Source organism: Arvicola amphibius, chromosome 11 (genome assembly GCF_903992535.2).
Source record: "Arvicola amphibius chromosome 11, mArvAmp1.2, whole genome shotgun sequence".
NCBI classification, from domain to species: Eukaryota; Metazoa; Chordata; class Mammalia; order Rodentia; family Cricetidae; genus Arvicola; species Arvicola amphibius.
The window spans coordinates 123,615,910-123,633,732 of NC_052057.2; the positions used below are offsets into that span (position 1 = coordinate 123,615,910).

Sequence of the window (17,823 nt, forward strand, 5' to 3'; positions counted from 1 at the left end):
TACTGTGTTTCGACTTAAACAGTAAAGACAAGCCCACTCTTACAAGTCAGCTCTCCATCCCTCATGACGATTCAGGCTTAGTCTAAATTTCACTCATTTGTCATTCTGAACTACATGAGCACAGAGCCCTTCGGTCACAGTTCATCACAGCCTGAAGTCCTCTGAGCCTTTCAGATGCCCAGGTAAACCCGTGTGGCATAGTTTATGGGAATCAGATGAAGAGGTGACCCTTGAGGCACGTCTTTCACAGAGTTGACTCACACCATCTGTGCAAAGAAATGAAGACTTTTTTACACTCTGTCAAGCCCATTCAAGACTCTGCAGCCAGACAACATGTGATGTCACCTTCTCTTTCTACTGCGCAAATGAGAGTTGACACTTGGCAAATCTAAAGCAAGATGGCTCATTGGAGACACAGAGCAAACAAAAACGTTGAAGACAGCTGCTTTCCAGAAACAATGTCAACCCTTACTTTCTAATTTATTCTTTCTGACAGAATCATTCGAACAACTGGCTACTTGCTGTTTATTCTGCACATTAACGCCTGTATTTATTACTGGGCCTCAGACTATGAAGGAATTGGCACAACCAAATGGGTATATAATGGTGAAGGAAACAAGTGAGTAATAATTTTGTGTTCTTCTTAATTTTCAGTTTGGGTATATGAATTTTATAAGCCAAAATTTTCCTGAGTTTTTATAAGCATATATTAATTTTAAATAATAATGAATTTATTTATGGCATCTCTTCAAGATATCCACATATCCACACCTCCCAATACTCTTGTTTATCCTCTTCCCACTCCCATTGGTCCCGTTGTCCTCTTCCCAACTAGTTCCTCTTCTACTTTCAGGTTATGTGTGATCGCATATGTGTGTGTTGTGTGTTTTCCTGTGTGTGTGCATGCAAGCATGAGCGTGTGCATGTGTTTGCCTGTGTGTACGTACCCAAGCATTTGTGTGTGTGCTTATGAGTTTAATTTGGATTATTTACTGAAGCATGGATAAAAGATTACAGACACTTAGGCGGCTTACCAATAACTATGTCACTGCATAGGCAGTAAAATCTCTCTTGTGTGTTAGTATGCTGTCAAGTAAAGAAGCATAAAATAGAATAGAAACTATAAGGGGTTATCTGATACACAGCAGGGTTGAATGTGTATGCATGTGTGTGTGTGTGTCTATGTGTATGTATCCTAGATTGGTCTGCAAAATGTGATTTTTATTGTGAACCATAATCAAGAAGTTTGTAAGCCTTTATTTTAGGTAACTTTATTTAGGTAAAGTTAACTTAATAACTTTAATGAGGGTTGTTAGTAATGATTAATGTTAATTATTTAGGGGGCAGGTGCAATAGTAGCTAATTAATTGATCATTGAGAGGTTTCATGGATTTATGAGTCAGCTACAGCCACTAACTAGATTGAATAAAGAATAATAATAATCATAAATAAAACTTGACAATTACGCAGCAAATACCTCATGAATTAAACAGGTCACTTGAAATTTCTAATGCAAAAGAATCAGGGTTCAATCATGACAATAGAGTTATTTAATAGCAAAATGTTCCTTTACGTCAATACAAGGCCTAAGATAAAGTAAACTACACTAACTCTCTGCTCCAGGGAAATGACACTGGACACATTAAAAGGCAATATATTCACTAGAAAGAAAGAGTACATCACAGAATACCTCTGAAGGGCAACACATAGCAACCAAGGGATGGAAAGCAAAGAAAATAAAAGTATCTCGCAAAAATACACACTACTCAAAGCAAGTCAGTTACATATACAGAATTATAAATATTTTTTTACTTTTAACCTGAACTTGTTTTCTAAATACTTTTAATATTACAATTACATCATTTCCCCTTTCCCTTTTCTCCCTCCAAACCATCCCATAATCTTCTCCTTGATCTCATTCACATCATGGCTTCATTTTTCATTAGTTGTTAGAAGTATTATTTTTTAAATCTTATAGTCAAAAGGCCCACTGATTGTGAAACACACACACAAACACACACACACACACACAGAGAGAGAGAGAGAGAGAGAGAGAGAGAGAGAGAGAGAGAGAGAGAGAGAGAGAGAGAGAATATGGCCCTAGAAAGCTTAAAGATCAATCCTGTATAAACAAAATGGATTTAGAATGTGAATTGATTCATGTTTTACTTTGATTCGAATAATATCATGGAAAATTAAGATAACAACTATCGGAACTCAGCCAATCTTGGTCTACCACTGGACTCCAGCAGTGCCCCTACCCCACGCCATCTGGCTGGGGTTGGAGGAATTCAGTTTATAGTGCTGGGCAGCTGAGCACTATAACGCTCTCTTTGTTGAGGAAGCATGGCCTGTCCCAGCATCGTGATTAACTGAGTGGGACAAGGACACCCATTCGCTGGTCTGGGTCTGTCCTCCCTGTCTCCGAAGAAAAAACACGGGCCCATCTGGCATCTTGCAACACGAGCCAGATCAGATGGGCACTATAGAATGAGCAGAGATGGCAATGGAACTGATCCCTTGACCCACTGCAACACAAGAAAGTGAGCCCTGTCCTTCCTCTGGGCAGCACAGAGGAGCTGATGAGAGCACAGGTGAGCCAATCCTGAGATCGTGGGGGTGGGAGACTGAATCCCACCCCTGTTCTGGCATATGGCAGCATGGGCTGGGGAGAGATGCTCTTCCCCCGCTCCCACCCATCAATGTCTAAGGCAGGTGGGAGAGTTGACCCTGAAGTAAAAAGAGTGGGATAACTGGCCTTTTCTCTCACAAGCTGCAACACTTAGGACAACAGGTCCTGAACATCGCCTGGGCAGCACAATAAAAGCCAACTCTGTTGGTGGAGGTGTGAGTGACCCAGACCCGAAGTGATGAGCATAGAAGACCTATCCCTATCATCCATTTGTCTTGTGGCAGCAGGGGAGAATTGCCCTTCTCTCTCTCTCTCTCTCTCTCTCTCTCTCTCTCTCTCTCTCTCTCTCTCTCTCTCTCTCTCTCTCTCACACACACACACACACACACACACACACACACACTCATCATTGCTTGAGGCAGTGGGAGAGTTGACCCTGTGGGCATAACAAGAGACCTGTCCCTGGGCCCCACCAGCTGTACCACTCAGAAGAGCCGGCCCCAAAATAGTGAGCATGGGAGACCTAGCCCCACCTTTCATCTGCCATATGGCCTCATGAACTGGGAAGAGATGCCCACTCTCCACTCACTCATCAAAGCAGGTGCAAAAACTAGCCTCGTGGGCATCCGAGAATGAAAGCTGTCTCTAACCCGCATCAGCTGCAACACTTGGGAGAGCAGGCTCTACACCTTACCAGGGCAGCACAATAGAACCAACCCTCTTAGCAGAGATGTGGGTGAGCCAGTCCTGAAGTTATGAACATGGAAGAACTGTTCTCATTACTCATCTGTCTTGTGGCGGCGTGAGATGGGGAGAGTTGCCCACCCCCCTGCCATCAATGCCTGAGGCAGATGGGAGAATTGGCCCTGAGGTCGTAAGAGCAGAAGAACGGTCCCTGCCCCCAACAGCTGCAACACCTGGGAGAACAGGACCTGCACCTCACCTAGGTAACACAATAGAGCCACCCCTGTTGCAGAGTTGTGAGCGAGTCAGCCCGAAAGTCATAAACAAGCATGGCAGAGCGGTACCTATTACTCATCTGACATGTGGCAGCATGGGCAGAGAAGAGATACCATTCCCCAGTCCCCTAGGTCCATCAACACCTGAGACAGGTGTTGCTATGGTGACCTCAGAGCAGAAGGACTGTCCCAGCCCCTCACCAGCAATAGCAGTCTGGCAAGTGGTCCCTGTACCTTGCTGGGGCAACACAACAGAGCTGGTGGTTCTGATGGTGTAAGAGTGGGAAAGCTGGCTCTGAAGCTATTAGAAGACAGCAGAGCTGGATAATGTGCTTAATATGGCCTCTCAAACACAAGCAAAGCAAAGGAGGACTCGCAGATTTCCATCACACTACTAACAGTCCACACTAAACCCAAAACAATCAACAAAATACAAATTCAACCTGTGAAGCTGGAGAAAATATTTACAAATCATATACATGGTAATGGGTTAAAGACCCAAATATGAAAAATTTCTACAATTTGATAGCAAAAGCTTTCAATAAACAAAAATCTAAAGGACATTCTTGAATGAAGGCATACAGAGGGATGGCTGATAAGGATGTACATATCAAAACTACAATGGAGTACCATATTGCCCATCCTAGAATGACAAGAATAAAAAAGGGAAAAGAAGTGCCATGGGAAACAAAGAAAAGGAGGCAGAAAAAAGAACATCCATATACTGTCAAGGGATTGTAAATTATTATAGAAAACAGAATGAAGTCATCTCAAAAATGAAAAAATAGTCTTTTTAATGATTGACACTCTTAATAAGTAAGATGGTACCTCAGAATAAGTTTGATTTGCACTTTTTTGATAATCAATGACACTGGGCTTTTTTCATATGCATTTTGGTTACTTGGACATCTTTCTAGAAATATTTGTTTAGATTATTTGTCCAATTTTTAATCAGGTTGTTTCTAGAGTTCCTTATATGTTCACAGAGGCATAATTCCTTTTTTCAACTTTTCTTTAGGTTCAATCTTAAATTCTCTCATTGTTTTAACTTGGAGCTGTGTATTGTCATGCATTAAAAATTTATAGAGAGTCTGTGTATTAAATTCTCCCGATGGAATCTCCTTGAAAAGATTTATCTGCCTGGACTGTAGATATTAGAGATGGACACCCTTGACTAATTAAGCTAATCCTAGAAAATCAATATGATGCCATCTAATTAAATTACAAATCTTACCTTTGGTTGGGCATGTCTGGGTGTGCAAGACATGTCTGAGAAAAGAATCCAAAAATAAACCGCAAAGCATCAGAGCAAAAAAAAAATTTCAATTAACATAGCATACTATTTAATATTTTCAAAGTTCAAGGCTAACCCTTGAGACGTGGAAAACCAATGCCAGCATTTCATATTTAACTGTCATTTTTAACATCTACAAACAAGAAGGTGAAGGTAGATAATACTGTGTTTGTTCTGGTTGTGGTGGTTATTCTTATATCCATCAGGTTAAAGATATTCCATGTCCTTTAAAATGTATTGGATTTGAAAATAATTTACTTATAGATTTGATTTTTTGAGTACTAATTTTAGCACCAGTTTATTTAATTCTTTATAACACTACTCTCCTTAGAATTTGAAAATGATCACCTTTGTTCAAAGACTAACACAGTCATAAAGTACTAAAGTGTTCCTTCTCTGTGTAACTCACTAGAACAAGAAATAGAGCCTGTTGTTGATGGTGTATTATTAATTGCTACTAGGAGGCATGCCTGCACACATATGGGAGTCAGACTAGAATTTTATGAAGTCATTTATCTACTTTTACCTTTACATGAGATTCAAGGACTGTCCTGAAGTTGTCAAACTTGTGGATGAGGACTGTTTCTGCTGAGCCATCTCTTGAGCCCCCACTCCTGATGCTTTAACTCAATATTTTAATTGGCCTATGAAGAGGCAGTTTTCCTTATGAGACTTTTGAGCATACTCCATTTCGGTTGGTTTTACATCCACCCTCCTCCTGTCCACCTCTCTGCCCCATCTTCCTCACTGTACTCTTTTGTCATTATTCCTCTCCCACTTTAATATGTCACATATTCTATTGTCTTCCTCGACCCTCTCCTCAAAGACTCTTTTTCATCTCGTGGACCCTTTTCTAGCATCATGATGTTTACCAACAATAACACCACCTTGATACACGTATTTATCAGCTAGAAGCCAGGATCTGCATATGAGAGAGAACAAATAGTATATCTCTTTCTAGGCTTGAGTTCCCTCATTTCATTTAATGTTTTCCATTTCCACTCATTGTTTTTTAAATTTCATAATTCATTTTTATAGTCAAAATTTAACTTTCTGATATACATTTTCATTGTTAATTCATCTACTAGTCAAAATCCAACCGTATCCCATTTCCTGTCTGTTTCCAGTAGAACGTCAGTGAGCATGGTTATGTAAGTGTCTCTGGGGAAGAACACAGGATTAATACTACTGGGTAATTTAGCTCCTCTATTTTAAAATCAAAAACTTAACCAAGACAGAATACTGTAAAAGGTTCTAACCTTCCATGAATACCAGGAAAAAAAACTAATTGAAACCCACTGAGTTGAATGCCTATCTATAAAATATTTGGATTTAAAATTTATTTTTTAGTCATTTGGAATTTTATACAATTATTGTGATCATAATTCATTTGTTACTACTCTCTATAACCCCTCACACACCCATTTGACCTCCCTGCCATCCTCAACTTAATGTCTTTTGTCAAAAATAAAAACATGAACTCCAATTGTGTTGTCTGTATATACCCAGGCATGGGACCATCCACTGAACCATGATCTACCAACCAATACCCACACCTTTAAACAAAAAGGACTATCTTTCCCCAAGAAACCATCCATTGTCCACAGTTCCTGAGTTGGGAGTGGAGATCATGAACGCCTTCTCACTCCTTGCTAGAATGTTAACTGGCTTGGTCTTGCGCATGTTATGAAGGCAACCACAGCACATGGGAACTCAGGAGCTCAGTAGTTCTGCCATGTTCAGAAGACACTGTTTCGCTCTGGTCCTCTAACCTCTGGTTCTTATAATCTTTCTTTCCTCTCTTCCATATGCAAGAAGTTTTTTAAGGATACATTAGGAACACCTGATCCAGGCTGTGTTATCAGAGCTAAGTAATTTTATTTGTTGTTCTGAAGTTCTGAAGTTCTAAATAAATACTTTATTCCATCCAAGAGTTTTTTCCTAAGAAGAGTTCTCATCTCTTCTCATATTTGCATATTTATTAATATAATAAAATGTGTAGAAAAAAGTGAAAAATGTATCTTTTGTATTATTCATTTGTATAAACAAGTAGATGTAAATTGTAGAGTTATGTCATAAACATAAACTTACTTGATCTATATAAATATTCTCAACATGTTGTTAATTTGGTAACTAAAATTTTTATCAATTTATTTGCATTAGTGAGATGGAGGTTACCACAATGTGCATGTGGAGTTCTCCTTCTCCTATGTTAATTAAAAGTGACTCAACTCAGGTTTGTTAGGTTTCTTGGCAATTATCTTTACCTGTTGAACCATCTCATCAGTTCTTGTTTGGCAGTTTAAAGATAGCCTCAAATTCTTTGCCATCCCTCTCAGTGAGAGATGGAGTCCCTTATCTTCCAATCAATTCAGACTAGGAATTTGCTTGACAAATACATCAGGACAAGAAATTAAGATGTTGTGGGAATTCTAGATTATAAAATCCTTTTTATCTTCCTCTTGGACTACAATCATTCTAGGACAAGCAGCTGCCATTAAGAAGTCTACTAATTTATCTATTATAGTTTCTGATTTTATGTTCTTATAGGCTGTGTGTGTGTGTGTGTGTGTGTGTGTGTGTGTGTATGTTTGCAGGTATGCATGTGTCTACATGTGTGTTGTTTTTTTCTTGGTTTGTCTATTTTCTTTATTTTATTCTGGTTTCTTATTGTGTGTGTTAGACTGTTTTCCAAAAACAAAGAGAGAAAAGGTATAGGATTGAATGGATGGTGATGTAGGGACAATCTCTGAGGATATGAGGGGAAAGTGTAAGGGAAAAAATATTTTCAATTAAAAAAGGAGGCCCTGCATTGCTGGTGGGAATGCTAGCTGGCACAGCCCCTTAGGATGTCAGTGTGGCAATTTCTCAGAAAATTAGGAAACAACCTTCCTCAATAATAGCACTTTTGGGTATATATCCAAAAAATGCTCAATTGTGCCACAAGGACATGTTTGTCATAGCAGCTTTGTTTGTCATAGCCAGAACCTGGAAACAACCTAAATGTCTCTCAACTAAAAAATGGATAAGGAAAATGTGGTACATTTTCACAATGGAGTTCTACATAGCAGAAAAAATAACGACATCTTGAATTTTACAGGCAAATGGATGGAGCTAGAAAACATGCATTTGAGTGAGGTAACCCAGACACAGAAAGACAATTATCACATGTACTCACTCATAAGTGGTTTTTAAACATAAAACAAAGAAAACCAGCCCACAAATCACAATCCCAGAGAACTTAGACAACAATGAGGACACCAAGAGTGACTTACGTAGATCTAATCTACATGGGAAGTAGAAAAAGAGAAGATCTTCTGAGTAAATTGGGAGCGTGAGGACCTTGGGAGAGGGTTGAAGGGGAAAGGAGAGGCAGAGAAGGTAACAGAGAAAAATGTAGAGCTCAATAAAAAACAATAAAAAGAGGTCCATGTACCTTGAGACAGACAGAATATGAGGAAATCCAATCTAGTCACATGAGGAAGATAAGTAGAAAGTTTTCTTGCCATCCTCAATCAGACCAGCATAAGCTTAGACATGTAGGAGAAGTTTCCTTGGGCAGTACAATAGATCATATGGAGAACATAGAAATCCAACCAACAGTAACATTCAAGGGACAAGGCAGATGACCTCAAACACATATATCCAGATGTCTCCAACCATTCCAGTCACTCCATCTAAAAGTCTATTCACTTCGGAACACAGACAGCACATCCGTGCTAACTCTTGTAGAGGTCTCTCACCCCCAAATTAGAGAGGCCTGATAAAGTAGACCACCAAAATTTAGAAACAGTAAATATCCGCCTTGGATTTAAATAGTCAAGTCCTAGTGTTCATTAAAATGTTTACAATAGCACACACAGTGTTTGCTGGTTCTGTATACATGAATTTTGTGTGTGAGTGAAATGGTGTTACAATGATATGTACAGGAAAAAATCTGTGGATCTTTTTTACAGGTATCTGAGATGTTATTATTGGGCAGTTCGAACTTTAATTACTATTGGAGGCCTTCCCGAGCCACAGACTTCATTTGAAATTGCTTTTCAACTCTTGAATTTTTTTTCTGGAGTTTTTGTGTTTTCCAGCTTAATCGGTCAGGTAAGCAGACAGTGAATCTGCAAAGTTTGTTCATTTTTTAAAAGACTAACAAATATTTATAAATTTTATGGAAGAAATATTGAAATCTGTGGTTCTTTTTCTCTTTCTCCGTTCTCTTCCTTCTTTTACTCTTTATCACAGATTTAATGAAATGTGCTTAGACCAACATTACAACATTGACTTTTTTTGAGACAGTCTTGATACATAGTCTAGGCTAGCCTCGAACTCAAGGCCCTCTTTCCCTTCACTGGAGAATCATTTCATATTCTGAGTGCTGGAACTACATATCCATGCCACCATACACAGATGTTCTTCCCTTTTAGTCATTAAATCTTCCAGAAGACCTTCTGGCCAAGTTTGCTAGGATATATACCCTTTGAATTTACAGTAAAGACATTGTAATTCATAATACATAGCAGAGTCTAGAATCTGAGTCAAGTGTTTCATGAAACATATATTTTTCATAGCATGTTGCAAAGTGCACAATGCATAGTGGGCCTGTGATGTGTCAGAAACACGACTGCAGTGCAGTTATGCAGTACAACTATGTGCAATTCCATATAAGGTTATAATACATGATTTAAGAAACTGAGTACTGCATCACTAAATCAACACAACCACTAGAAAAACTACTGATTCTTTTTTATGTATACAATATTCTGTCTGCATATATGCCAGCAGGCCAGGAAAGGGCACCAGACCTCATTACAGATGGTTGTGAGCCACCAAGTAGTTGCTGGGAATTGAACTCAGGACCTTTGGAAGAGCAAGCAATCCTCTTAACTGCTGAGCCTCTCTCCAGCCCAAACTACTGATTCTTAACACACTCACAGTAGTATGGATAAAATCCATCCTGTAACAATAAGAACTACTTACCATGATGTTTGATTCTGATCAAAATTGTCACAACTCAAATAATGCATCTATTGATGTTAAGTGTCTGCTAAACATGGCAGATGTCAGAGGAGTTTTAAAATCCTCTATTGTCCAGAAAAGGGAAGCTTCTCAAGTTACATGGAGCAGATGCAGGTGAAGCATTCTCAACAAGTGTATTCAATCATCATCAATAGGCAGGTCAGTTAATCAGAATCAGTTATGAAAAGATGTCAGAGGCAAAACATGAAATGTGTTTGAGATACAAATGACAGTGGTGGGCTAACAATCTTTGGAAGTAAAAAACAAATGCAAGAATAAACTATTTTAAGGATTCTGAATGCTAAATTTGAGCTTTACCTTGATAGTAATGGGAAGGAGTCTAGGGAAGGTATTGAACATGGAGATTCAAAGTTAATTATAATATGAACCAAAAGGACTAGTGTTTTTAAATATGTGTACAATAATTCTGAGGTGTGGTAAGTCTAGCGGATCAAAGACAATTGAAAGGGTTAACTTGTTACACTTAGAGACTTTAAAAGGAGGGACCATGCCACACATGAAAATGCAGATGTTGAGGAAAATAAGTAATTACTGGGGTGTGGGTTTCAACCGAGTAAACATTAGTGTAAGCTAATTTTATCAGGCTTTGAGATGTTCTATTGGTCTGGTGCCTACTACTGTCATATACAATAAGTGGTGTCTTAAGTGTGGGAGACTGTAAGAGGGATATAAAAAGAACAAGAACTAAGGATCAGTTCACATGAATTATAAAAGTGTTCTCAGGAGAGTTGGTCACTGTCTCTCAGGAATTGGCTATAATCAGGAAGAGTAATCAAGGTTTTGGTCAGCAAACCTCTGAATACAAATACATAAAAATACAGAAAATAGATAGGTGGTTAATGTCAATACATAGGGTCATGTCACCTTCAGCTTAGACATGTTAATTGGCTGTATAGGGAAGCTGGAAAGATAACTCCATTTAGGTATTGGAAATATTGAAATATTTGGAATACTGAAACCTTAAAACAATCAAAAAGTTAAAATTTTTAAGTGTAAACTATCAGAGTAATGAATGGGGAAATTTATAATTAAAAATTAATTTAAATTTATATGAAATGAAACAACACAATTTGTCATAATATGTAAAATCAATATGGGGTGCATTCACTGTTTTCTCATTTTTTCATTTATTTTATTGAAAAAAGAAAACAAACTATCTTTTTTTATTTTACACATCAATCCCAGTTTCCACTTCCTCCCTCCTCCCATCCCCTCCACCTACTCTCCCACTTCACCCCCCCCTCCACTCCTCGGATAGGGTAAGGCACATTGCTTTGGGGAAGGTCCAAGGCCCTCTATACTATATCATTTTTACAAGTAGGGAGACTCTAGTTTGAAGAGATTATGAAATTGGGCAGGGTGTAGTGTCACACACCTTTAATCCCAGCACATGGAAGGCTGAGTCAGGAAAATTTCTGTGAGTTCAAGGCCTGTCCAGGACATCTAGAGCTACATGGTGAGGCCCTATCTCAGAAAGGAGAGAGAGAGATTAATTGCAATTCATACTGTCTTAAATTGACAGTTGAAGTAAAATCTAATACACATTGACCCTTTGGTGTGTGCAAAGAAATTTTCAAAGGACTAGAAAGTGATGTCTCTGTACTCTAATCTCACCACTTGGGAAGCAGAAGCAAGAGAAAAGGGGAAGTTCAAAGCCACCCAATCTATGGAGCTCAGCCAGGATTTGTTTTTCTAGAATCTGTATCGAAAATCAATAAAGAGAGAAAAAGGGAAATACTTCCCAGTGCAGTGTGAGTCCTTCCCCACTGAATGCTTGAGCAACCAAAACTGCATCCCTTGAGAAAGTCTGGACTCAGATTCTACTTTAAACCAATGGACCCTCAACGTGCATTTCAAAAGCTCTTGTGGTGATTCCTTTGCATGTAAAAATCTAATAAGTGCAGCACACCTGCCTTTCAATTGTATTGAAGATTTAGCCAGAGCAAGAACCACCTGAAAATGGTGCTGAGGTGCACAAGAGATTAAAGCTGGAGATAAAGACTTGTGCCTTGAGGAATAAAATTAAGGAATAAAAGATGTTAGAAAGGAAACAGAAACAAAAGTAAGCGAGCTTGAAACAAAACTCCATGTATTCAAAGTTCATGCATATAGTCATAACCATGACTATGCCTCAAAATTAACCATCATTCCTCACTCCTGAATTCTACTCTCTAGTACAGCTCACAAATCCTGGCTTTGTCTAACTCTCCAACCAAAATATGCTTCTCTAGATTAAAACTTGTGATGGAATACATATTGTCCTCAGTTCCTACACCAGTGAAACCCAACACTACTGAAGGATAGGACATAAGAAGTTCAGATGAACACACTACAAATCATTGGGCCCTCAATACTATTTAAAACTACCTAACTTTGTCCTTGATCCCAGCTAACACTCTTCTTAAATCTCTCAACCCAACTTGCAATTTATCACGTCTGACGGCTTTAGAGAGCTGGATAATGCTGCTCGCGGCACATGAACATGGAAAGAGAAGATCTAGGAGCTGAGACTGTAGAAGAATATTTGGAGAGTCATTGAAGAATAAGAGTTGTAGAAGAACATTTCCTGTCCCAAACCACCTGCTCCAAAAGAACTGACACAAATGCTTAGTATTGTTTATAAATACTTGGCTGATAGCTCTGGCTTGTTATTAGCTAATTCTTACACTTAAATTAACCCATAATTCTTATTCATACTTTGCCACGTGACTTGATAACTTTTCTCGGTATAGTGTGCCTATCTTGCTCTCTCTGCATCTGCCAACACCTTTCTGACTACACCTTTTCCATCATCCTGAGATTGATTGCCTCACCTATGCTTCCTGCCTGGCTATGTATGGGTCAATCAGTGTTTTATTAAACAAATTCAAATAACAAATCTTTACAGTGTACAAGAGAGTTATTCCAAAGCAAAGAGTAGATGTAAATGGAGTCTGTATAGCTCTTAGAAAATACTTTTAAGAAGTAGATTTTATTAACTCTAAAACTTTAAATTGAGGAAGCCATCACAATGAAAGGTATTTGAACTATACTTAAAAAAAATACAGAAAAAAAGGCAGTAGCTCTTCCATAAGCAGAAAAGTCTCCATGGCTACTAGAATGAATGAGCTAAGTATTAGTGTGAAAGTGAGGCCTGACTTTTCTTCTATAATAAACCCACAGTCAAAGCAAATTTATAACCACTTGGTTCTCTCTATGTGAGAGAAAGAGCCAAGCAATATATCTTTTTTTGTGCTGAGACCTTAAAGATCAGCTTTTAACCTAGAGTGGGTTTTTATGGCTGAGTTATAAACATTCAAGAACTAAACCTGACAGTTCTTTAAGGATTGTCACAGCGGCAGACAGCGCTTCAGTAATTTCAGCACATTTCAACTTCTGCTGAATACCGTGCCTTGAGCATTATAAGATTTGATTTTATCTGTCTAAACAACATAAAAGGAAGACCAGAGGCTGAAACTGCATGATAAGTTGAGCCTGTAGAGCCAGCCACACTGGCTGTCTGTGAAGGGTACTTTCATGAAAAGACTCATCAAGATCAACTAGCCATTCTGCAGGATAATTGCCAAACTCCCATTACACTTCCCTTGCATCTGCTCAGGGATTATAGTTGCTTTAAAATGTCAACTAGCATTTTCATGGTAATACATAAACATGTGAAGATTATGTGCATTCACCTGCATTATGAGACCAAAGCCTCACAAAAAACTCACACGATTTGTATAATGGACTTTATTAGTGTCAATGAGATAATCTGATCTCCAACGCTTTATTAGGACCTGATGTCAGTGTGTTAAAATCAGACAATTAGGGCACTAGACAGGGATGTTGTATAAGGATGAGCAATTCAGATGAAATTTCTCTCCTGGGTTTGAATGACGATGTTTATGGTTTTAGATGCGTGATGTAATTGGAGCAGCAACAGCCAATCGGAACAACTTCTATGTCTGCATGGACCATATCGTTGCCTACATGAACAAATACTCTATTCCCCAGAGTGTGCAGCATCGAGTTAGGACTTGGCTGGAATACACATGGACCTCTCAGAGAATACTAGGTGAGCATGACAAATGATGGCTGACATTACTGTAAACCTTATCACATAAAAATTATGTGAGATAAAAAAGAAGAATTTGGATTTGAATAGCAGGTTGAAAAACCAATGATCTCTCAGACATTAAATTACTATGAATTTTTTTCTTAAATGTAGCTCCATATTCCAAGGTAAATCTTGAAAGAGAAAGGTTAAATTATACTCAGTGCCTACCAGATGCTAGGAATTACACAGTTTGCCTCACATCACATACATACATACACATATACAAATTGGGGGAGTTGGGTGTCATTGACCCCTTTTCAAAGGCAAGGAAATAGCAGAGGCCTTAAAGGACTCATAACTGGAACTGAGCCCTGGGTCTGTTCTGTGTGTGACAGCTCCTCTCCCTGGGAGCAGCAGGATACAGAAAGAGCACAAACGTTTGAGCCATTTTCACTATACAGCATAGTTTGCAATTAGTTCCAAGAGACTATTATTTATCAATATTGTCGCTCTGCAACTACAGCACTGGAGCTCAAAAAAAATAATTTTTACTAAAATATTTAAAGTAAGTTATGGATTAGTTGGCAATAAATTCAATTAATTTCTTCTATAAAATAAGAAGTAATATTACTGAGAAGTCAACAAAAAGCTACTTCCTTTAGTGGAAATATAAGATTCTCAAATCACAATTGTTCCTCAGAAAAGGAAGTGTCTATTGGTCTGGTCGTAGGACTTTCCCTTATCAGTCTGACTTTGGTAAGAAACTACAGTCTCTCAGAATGATCAGAGCTCCATGTCCCTTCACTATAGTGTCCACAGACACTCATGAGAGAAATTTTAGTGGGAAAGAAACTGCAAAAAGAGGTTTCTGGTAGCAGCTAAAGACAGACTCAGCTCTGACTTAGTGAGTAGCCAGAGTCAGCCCTCAGAAGTAAGAAACTGTGCTTCAAAGACTAGTCTATTTTATTTTATGTGTATTGTGAGGACGAGCAAGTATTTGTGTGCACCACATGCATACCTGCTACATGCAAAGGCCAGAAAAAGCCTTCAAATCCCCTGCAATTGGAGTTACAGAGAGTTGTGACCTACCATATGGGTACTAAGAACTGAAACTAGATTCTCTGTAAGAGCAACAACTGCCCTTTACTGCTGAAGCATCTCTCTAGCATCCACGGTATGTTTTTAGGTGAAAGATGGCATGGAATCCCAGCGCTTTAGAGACTGAGTCAACTGAATCTCTGTGAGTTGAAGGTTAGCTGCTCCACAATGCAAGTTTCAGACCAGCAAGGGCTTTATAATGAGACTTTCTCCACGAAAACAAATAATTAAAAAAACCAGAAAACATCCAAGATAATGCACCCTCATGAACCTAAGCATACTTTATATTAAAATGGGCAATTTCATTTATTAAATATTCTGTCAGTCTGTGGGTCCACCATTTAATTCACATGTAGGAAAATTCCATATTATGTGCATATTCACTATAGAGTTGATAAGGAACTAAATAACAATAATTTAAATTTACTCACTTAGCACATTTCTTCATTAGATTGTATTCCCAACTGAGATTTCTACTAGTTTGCTCATTCAGCAAGTCATTTACAGTCTCTCTGAGTTTAACTTCTTTTGTTTTGATTTTTTTTCTACCTGCAAAGTATAAATGAACATTTGGCCATAGGATTGTTAGAAAGGTCAAATAAGGAAAAGACAGACCTCCATATCCCTTCAAATACCACCTGCTACTCACTGCCATTTGCAGTGATAAAGCTGATAGAGTTGGCAGAAAAAAAGAACTAGATCCTTTTCCACCTCAGCCTGTTCACTAACCTTTGTCCTATGACCATTACGTTTAATAACTTAAAGTTTCAAAACTAATGTTATACAATATTCAGTATTATAGTTAAAATACTTCATTGCTCTCAGATGGGAGAGATGGCTCAATGGTTAAAAGCACTAGTTACTCTTCCAGAGGTCCTGAGTTCAATTCCTAGCAACCACATGGTGGCTCACAATTGTCTATAGTGGGATCTGATGCCCTCTTCCGGCATAAAGTTGTATATACAGATAGAGTGCTCATATACATAAAATAAATAAATAAATCTTTATACTTCATTGCTTTCATGAGCAAAATACCACCGTTGTGATGTTTGAAGGGCTGGGTATGGTAGAATTGTTTGTAGTAATTCCAGTACTTGGGATGACCCAGTAAGAAGTTTGTTGTAAATTCAAATCCAATATGGGCTACACTACAAGGTCTTGTCTCTCAAAGCAAGAAAGGGACACATCTGAAAACCCAATGCAATGAAGATAAAGAAGGAGAATCACTGGAATCGATTGGTCAACCAGTCTAGACAGTTAGTTCCAAAGCCAATGCGAGTACCTATCTAAAAATCAGAATGGGGAGTAATTAAGGAAGACACCAATGTCCATCCACATCTAGACTCTAAACAAGCGCACATGGAACATGCACACATATGAATTAAACACACACATGTGTGCATGAGCACATACACACACAACCTTGATGGAAAATATGTAGATCTACTATTCATAATAAAAACACTGGATTTAATACATTTATTTATAAAATGTTTGCATTTTGTTATCTTCATTTTCATTATTCTTTTGTTTACTCTTTGGTGAATTGCTTTACTAATTATCATACCTGGGGGTTGATGTATTTATTTTTACAAAGATGAGTCCAGCTTGCTTGAGAACCTACCAACAACAATGCGGTTATCTCTCGCCATTGACACAAATTTCAACATCATCAACCAAGTAGAGTTGTTCAAGGCAAGTACTTTTATAATTGATAGAAGAATGCAATATTAATTTCTTCATAAAAATCTAAGTTCTTACTTTATATGGAATTTATGAGTTTCTTCCTGTTTTTATTTTTATTACATTTTATTAATTTATTATTTTGTGTGTGCATATGAACGATTTGGAGGAACACGCATATACCAAGGTATGCATGTAGCAATCAGAGGGAAATTTACAAGAGTCAGTGGATCTCAGGAGTCAAACTGAGGTGAACAGACCTGGCAGCAGGTACCTTTACTTGCTGAACCATCTCACTATTTCTGACTTACGTTTTTAACAAAGTCAAAATAACCTGGACCATTTACAAGAATCAAAAAGATTATGGGTCCCTGTTCAACAGACAACTTGCTCTTTAGAAGCCTCTCTGTTCTAATTAGTGTCAAGAAAGAGGAGTTCTTCAGACAAGTTCTTCAGACTCTTCTTGCATAAATTTAAATTTAATTAAACTTCACTGTTCTGTCTTTGCTAACACGTGCATCACCTTCCGTTTATGAATGTGCCTTGGCAACGGAAGATGAATCGAGTTCCCAGATCAGCTCTACATTGGCCTTCTCATGGATTACTAATGTTTTAGACTTAGCTTTTTTTTCTTTAAGGAAAAGTCTTGTAATATAGCACTAGTCAGCCTAAAATCTACATTAATAAAAATAAACAAATTTTAATATGGTTTGAATGATGGTGCCACCACCAAAATTCATGCTGAAAATTCAATTCCAGTATTAAGAGGTATAGCCTTGGGCTAGTGTCTGAGTCATAAGAAGTCTGTCTTCCTGCTATATGTCTTTTCCTAGCATGTTTATTCACTCCAGACAGGGCAATAATGACAGACAAAATTCTGCCCAAGTATAGCTTAAGAAAACAGTGGGTTTGTAGGATATTCTTGCAGAATCGTAGTTAAGGAGTTGCCTGAAGAAGCGTGGGTCGCTCAAAGGCAGCTGCACGACAGGAAAGCTCACCCTAGCATCAGTGATGACTCCTAAAATCTGAATCTCTGAAGTTTCCTGCTCAACTTCCAAGCAGCCCCTCTTCTCTATTAACTGCTCAC

At 38.2% G+C, this 17,823-nt stretch overlaps 1 protein-coding gene across 1 annotated transcript in view; it reads left to right on the plus strand.

Moving 5' to 3' along the window:
- Positions 1-17,823, plus strand: part of Cngb3 (cyclic nucleotide gated channel subunit beta 3) — a 139,011-nt gene that overhangs the window by 78,118 nt on the left and 43,070 nt on the right. The window contains exons 10-13 of the mRNA XM_038348355.1: positions 497-619; positions 8,842-8,983; positions 13,814-13,973; positions 16,651-16,748. Of these exons, the coding sequence (XP_038204283.1) occupies positions 497-619; positions 8,842-8,983; positions 13,814-13,973; positions 16,651-16,748 (523 nt within the window). The remainder of the gene's footprint in view (positions 1-496; positions 620-8,841; positions 8,984-13,813; positions 13,974-16,650; positions 16,749-17,823) is intronic.